Genomic DNA, 6451 nt, shown 5'->3' with positions numbered 1-6451 from the left:
CCCTCTGAGCTTCATCTGGAAGGACATTTGGAATGATGTCCGGAAGGTTGTTTGGCTGTCTGGTCTAATTAGCATATTGCACTTTTATTATTATAGATAACATCTTTCTTTGTCTTTATGATATATTTGAGTTATATTCTATTTTATCTAATATGAAATTGCTTTCTTTGTTTCAAAGTTGCCCAGTTATATCTTTCTCCAATCCTGTTTTCAACCTTTTTGAATTCCTGTTAGCTCATGTTATTTAATACTCACCTTAATTCCTTATTAGATTCTAAAAATTAATTAAATAAGTAAATGGAGCCAGAGCTGCCTTTCCAGAGGAATGGCCTTGAACACCTTATACCTCAAACCTTTGGAATGTTAAAACAGGCAAAAATCACCGTTGTACTTGGCCTAACACAGGGGTCCTCAAACTACGGCCCACGGACCACATGCAATTACAAATATTGTATTTGTTCCCGTTTTGGTTTTTTTTTTTACTTCAAAATAAGATATGTGCAGTGTGCACAGGAATTTGTTCATAGTTTTTTTTTAAACTATAGTCCGGCCCGCCAATGGTCTTAGGGACAGTGAACTGGCCCCCTGTTTAAAACGTTTGAGGACCCCTGGCCTAAAGCAACAGTATGACCCCAAAAACTGTTTGCAAAGATAACAAGAAAGTAGATATTATGACTAGCGAACTGATGACTACCAGACTGAAAATTCAAAGCCTTATTTAAATTAGCATCACTGTGCTATGTTATCTGCACCAATGGAAAGGCCTCCTCCTGTTGATGTAACTGTTCCCCTTCCCCTTCTCATAAGTGCTATTGGCTTTGTCTCCTCATCGAAACATGATCTGGGCTTCTGCCTGAATCAGTGCTTCCCAAATAGCTACTCTTTGATCTCAAATAAATGCTTGATGCCTCTTACTTTGAGAGGCCTTTTATTTTTAGGTTAACAAGTTCCATTTTATAGATAAGAAAACTAAGGCTCAGTGGCTACTTAAAATCACCTGCTGTGGAGTGCTGGAGCTGAGTGCGGGCTGTGCGGTAGCCCCACACCCCACTCGCTCCTCTACTTTACACACTATGTTTCCTCTTAGACCAGCGGTTCTCAACCTGTGGGTCGCGACCCCTTTGGGGGCCGAACGACCCTTTCACAGGGGTCGCCTAAGACCATCGGAAAACACATACATAATTACATATTGTTTTTGTGATTAATCACTATGCTTTATTGATGTTCAATTTGTAACAATGAAATTGGGGTTCACCACAACATGAGGAACTGTATTAAAGGGCCGTGGCATCAGGAAGGTTGAGAGCCACTGTCTTAGATAGAAAGTCTAATTTAGCAGAGGGCCTGCCCTCAGACATTTTTATTTGTTCTTCCTAGAGCTGTATAAGGTGAACAGCAAAAACACAATTATGCCCATTTTACAGATAAAAGACTCAGAGACTGGTGTGTACTTGCCAAGATCAGAACTCAGATCTGCCCACCTGCATTTGATTTGAGCTGGGCCTTCACATATTTTTCTCATTGTTTTCCTCTCCCTGTCTTCCACCTGAGATGTCAGCACTTAAAGTCCATTTATTAGTGTCTTGCTAACCTATCCTTGGCACATTTAAAAGTTAGCCTCTGTTAACCTCAGTTTTCTCATCCACAAGATGGGCACAGCACTGCCCATTCAACAGACTTCCTGAGAAAACTAAAGGCGACTCGACAGTGCATGTAGGATGCTCAGTATCCTTCCTGGTTCAGACGTGGTCACTTGTTGGAAGTTGTACAGACCCTGGAGGTACAGACACCTCTGAGCTCAGGTGCATGCCAAGAACTAGGTCACCGGGCTCTGTGCCCATTTCTGCTTCACCCAAAGCCCAGCGAGTTCTCTACGGGCCTCTCGGTGCCTCCGAGACGGGAGAGTAACAAGTGGGGAGAGGCTGACACGGCGAAAGTTCAGTCACCTGGTTGAGGCCGCAGAGGAGGGACCACAGCTCACTGGCCGAGGGAGCTGTGCCCCCAAAGGCGGCCACAGACAGTGGGCCCGGTGCCTGTGAGGCGCCCTGAGAAAGTCTGCCCCCGGGGGCACTCCACAGGGAGGTGCGGCCAAGGGGCCCAGGCAGGGCCTCTGTCGTGTGTCTTCCCCTCACCAGGCCACTGACGGGACGGCAGCAGCAGACAGGTGCCTCGCTCCCAGACTGAGCCCCGACGTCACTGAGCTTTTCTCCAATTCCCCACGATGCTGATGGGGAGACACCCACAGCACCTGGCAATTCAAAGGGCTAGATGCGGGCAGCGGCTCTCAAACTTTTCTGCATAAAACCGCCTCCCGGAGAGCTCAGAGAAGCATGGGTTCAGGTTCGTGGTTAGAGCCCCAGAAATGTTGCATCGGGACCAGGGCAGGGCCTGGAAACCTGCATGTTTAACCAGCTCCCAGGCGGTTCTGATCCTGGAGGAGGAGAGTGTGGGAGATGCGTGCGCGGGGCTCCAGGCGGGAGGACCCGCTCAGGCCCGGGAAGAAGGTGGCACCGGTGCCCCAGGGGTTCCTGACTGGGCTCCAAAGTCACAGCTGTCACTCCCGGGAGAACACCAAATTCTTACCAGTAGCCTACCGACCTCAATTCTTTTACCAAGGGGTCATTATCATTTGTGCCACTAAAAGCAAGGGGAGGAAAAAGGGAGCAGGCAGAAAAACCCCCGTCACATCCTGATTCCACTGAGCTCTAGGGACTGCCCTTCCCCCTAACAGCGGAGCCACTCCCACCCCTGCGGCAGCCAGGAACACCTCAGTGCCACCTCCTCCAGGGAGGCTGCCTGGGCCACTCCGGCCTGGGCTGGAGCCCCTCCCCGCGGCCTTGCACCTGCCTTGTAGACGCCTCACCCTGCATCAGGAACGGCTGTTCTCGGGGCTCTGACGCCCCTCTAGCCCAGGCTTCCTCAAGGGCGGGACCTCGTGTCACTCCTGCTGTGGGCCAGCCTGTGGCACCGAGCCTGGCATCCTGCACGCCCGCAGTAGATGTTTGCCAACTGAGTAAAGGATGCCTTAGATCCCTGTGTGGGGCTTGGAGGGAGGGAGGCCACATTCTGCTCCTCTCTTGCCCAATCCTGGCCCAGGGCCTGGGAAGTCCATGAGGCATCGCGAAGACATGGGGCCGAGACCCTGAGGCCTGGCTAAAAACTGCCTGCCTCCTGCTTCCTGAGGACGGGCCTGGCTCCAAGCCACATGAATGACCTCACCCGGCCTCGGGGGCTCATGGGTAGGAAGTCCCTCAGTTCCAAGTGGCCCCCAACCAGTCCTGATGTTCAAAACCAGGTTCCACACATGAGCTCCAAGAAGTGAGCTTTGTAATGTAATCTGAGAGTGCCCGGCCTAGCTCAGAGCTGTCATCGCATTTTCTTCCCCTAATTAACAAAAGTCTCAGCGCAGGACGGACCAGACCGTGAGAGCCTGGGCCCTGGAAAACTGGGGCTCCACCCGAAGGAGGAACGCCGAGCTCCCAGGAAAGAAAAGCACTCAGCTTGGTTGTCTGCCTGGGCGGCTGGCACCGGGGCTTCCAGGGACCATCCCAGGGGACCAGCAGCCCAGGGATGCTACTGTGAGCCTTGGGACGCTCACCACTTTAGGGGAATGGCCCACCTGTCAGCCATCATCCATCAGATGCACCCGATTAGGTGGGGGGTAGGCAGAACGTTTGGGGAACAGGGTCCTGTGGGCAGGGGGCACCAGAGAAAAGCCAACTGGGGACGGATTAATCATGGCAGCTCCTAAATCCTCATTATGTCCAGAAAGAAGTCGGGGACCCAGAGAAGACAGGGGACCTCCGCAAGGCCCCCAATGAATGAGCAGAGACAAGTCCAGACCTGCCACCAATCACATCAGCTCGCCCCACCCCAGCAGGTGCACAAGGGTGCACCGTGCCTAACGAGGCTGCCAACTGGCTGCTATCAGCCGGCAGAAGAGCTAGCCTGGCCAGACCAGAGACCACAGGCGGACAAAATGCCACGTTTTCTGACAGTTTTTTCCTCTCTCCACCTGGCCTCAGGCCCTCATCCCCCAAACACCTCCCTCCTCACACCAGCCCACTCATGGAAGGAGCAAAACAAGTATCAAACCACCTGAGCTCTGGGCAAGGGCTTGATGAATAAGCATCATTGCACGCAGCTGCGGAGGGGCCCGCGGCACGAACCCAGGAGTGCGGCCTGGCAGGCTCCCACCAGGATCCTGCCACGGGAGAGGAGGGGAGCAGAGCAGAAGCTAAGGTTCCCCCAGGAGGGTCTGAAGTAGCCCAGAGCATTGAGGAGTGACGCTGAGGAGCAGATGGGAGGTGGATTCTGGAGTCCCTGAACCTACAGGCCGGGCCCAGCAGAGCCGGGAGCAGGGGGAGCCTGGACAGCCCCACTCTGCACATCCCTCCTACTGCTCCGCCCCCTGCGGTCACCCAGCTCATGTGCTGCTCGGACCCTTGGGAACGAGTTTCCTATTGGGAAGGTAGGGTCAGTAGGCCAGGGAGATGGAGAATACAGCGACAGCCCCCACGAGCCCTCACTGCTGGCTGAACAGGCAGCTTTCAGACACTCGGCTCACACAACTGCTGCGGAAACGCGGTCCAGGCTGCAGCCGCATGAGGGTGCGCTGGCTGTCACCAGCTCTGCAGCACCAAGGACCCCACTCCTGTCACTCCGCTGTCCCCCAGTCTGCAGCCTGGCAGGGAGGGCTGACCGAGGCAGCTCTCCATTCCTCCAAAAACAGCCCTAAAAGCCATGTGCGAGGAGCACTCACACGTGCACACGGCAGCCACTCCTGTCCAGGGGCTAAGCCAGGGAGACCCCGCCTGCTCTCTCCCTGTGCCCCGGCCACAGTCACAAAACAAGGGGTCCACAGGTTCTTCACTCACAACCCTTCTCAGGCAGAAGCAGCCCTCCGAGCTGTATCATCCATGGAAGGGAACCAATCAAGGCCCAGGGGATGGGCTGAAGTTTTCACAGGGGGGACAATGACTGAGGTCACCCGGAGCCCTGTGGTGAGCCGTCTAACAGGCAGGCAAGGCTGCTGGATTGAGAACTGAGCTCCAAGTCCCTGCAGGGGGGAGGGACGGTCTCTGCTCAGCCCACCCTGGCCCTGGCCTCTACCCCTCACAGGGTGGGTGTAAGTCAGAGGTGAGAGCAGCAGCGGGCGGCACGCACTGCACTCCCTGGGTGCCCCTCTCCGGGACCAGGTGGCAGCCACATCCAAGGCCACGGAGACCCGCAGCTTTTCCTCAATCCCCAACTACAGGTTTGCCGTGTTAATTTGGAAAATATGTCTTGATATCAACGGGGCCCTAAGCCATCAATCAGCCCCACTTCCATGCGAGGAAACCAGGTCTCAAGATGGGCAAGGGGGCACGGTGCCGGCAGCAGGTAAGGTAGACACCTGTGCTCCAGCACCGTGGGCAAGGGGCACGCTGCCCGCACCGTCCCCAGTGCCTTGTCTCTCCGTCTTCATAAACAGTCCGAGCTCCTGGGGAAGGAGAAGAATATTCGAGGGAGTAGTTCCCAGGTTTTCCACATTTCGCCCCTCCCCCCAGCTAGTAAACCTTCCTCAGGGGGTCAGAAAGCCCACATTTACATCTATTTGCATACTCTTCACAGGAGTTCACATTTACAACTATTTGCATACTCTTCACAGGGGTTCGCATTTACAACTATTTGCAAACTCTTCACAGGGGTTCACATCTACATCTATTTGCATACTCTTCACAGGAGTTCACATTTACACTATTTGCATATTCTTCACAGGAGTTCACAACCACATGTATTTGCATACTCTTCACCGGTGTTCACGGTGTTCACGCAGACCTGCTTCTCATCCCGGATTCCTAATCCCAGGAACGGGCGCCCAGCTGCCCCAACCAGAAGCCTCCCTCCAGGCAGAGGGAGGAGGAGGCCTGACCCAGCCCCGCCAGCCTCTCCCCTGCCCCTCTCAGCCCCCTCCCCGCACAGCCCTCTCTGGCCCTGCCTCCCGCTCTGTCCTGACCGCTGCTGAAGGCAACCAGTCCGCAGTTTCTGTCCCTGCGTTTGCCCATCAGCGCAGCGCCCCGCGTTCCCTCTTTGACTCAACAGGCGGGCTGGCTCCCTCCTGAGTAACCGCGGAGGCGCGGACGCCCTTGTTTTCCTCCTGGGTGCGGCCCGCCCGTGACTTCTCTCCCAGGATCTGGGCCCTGACATGAAATCCAGGTCCCTCTCCCAGCGCAGCCGAACCAGAGGTGGGGGTGAGCCTGAGGGGGGCGAGGGGCACGGTCCCGTCCCCAGGGCATCTGAGCCGGGCCCGTGGGGGACCAGGCGTGCGGGCCACCCGGCTCCTGCCCTCCCTCGGGTCCCCGCGTCCCAGCTCCCCGGCGCCCCGCAGGCTCCTTCCCAACCTCCCAGGGCCTCCCCCGCACCCTGACCCCTGCCCGCCGGCCCGGCTCACCCAGGCCGGCAGGTGCTG

General features: G+C 55.6%; 1 protein-coding gene across 1 annotated transcript in view; it reads right to left on the bottom strand.

Moving 5' to 3' along the window:
- The window catches only part of ESYT3 (extended synaptotagmin like protein 3), a gene marked incomplete at its 5' end in the record, with an annotated part of 41542 nt that overhangs the window by 34578 nt on the left and 513 nt on the right, over window positions 1-6451 (bottom strand). Inside the window, one exon of the mRNA XM_015561360.1 lies at window positions 6434-6448. Coding sequence (XP_015416846.1) covers window positions 6434-6448 — 15 coding nt within the window. The remainder of the gene's footprint in view (window positions 1-6433; window positions 6449-6451) is intronic.

This window comes from Myotis davidii, unplaced genomic scaffold (genome assembly GCF_000327345.1).
Source record: "Myotis davidii unplaced genomic scaffold, ASM32734v1 scaffold415, whole genome shotgun sequence".
Classification (NCBI taxonomy): Eukaryota; Metazoa; Chordata; class Mammalia; order Chiroptera; family Vespertilionidae; genus Myotis; species Myotis davidii.
The sequence above is the reverse complement of the archived record's forward strand: the minus strand, read 5'-3'. Positions and strand labels throughout refer to the sequence as shown.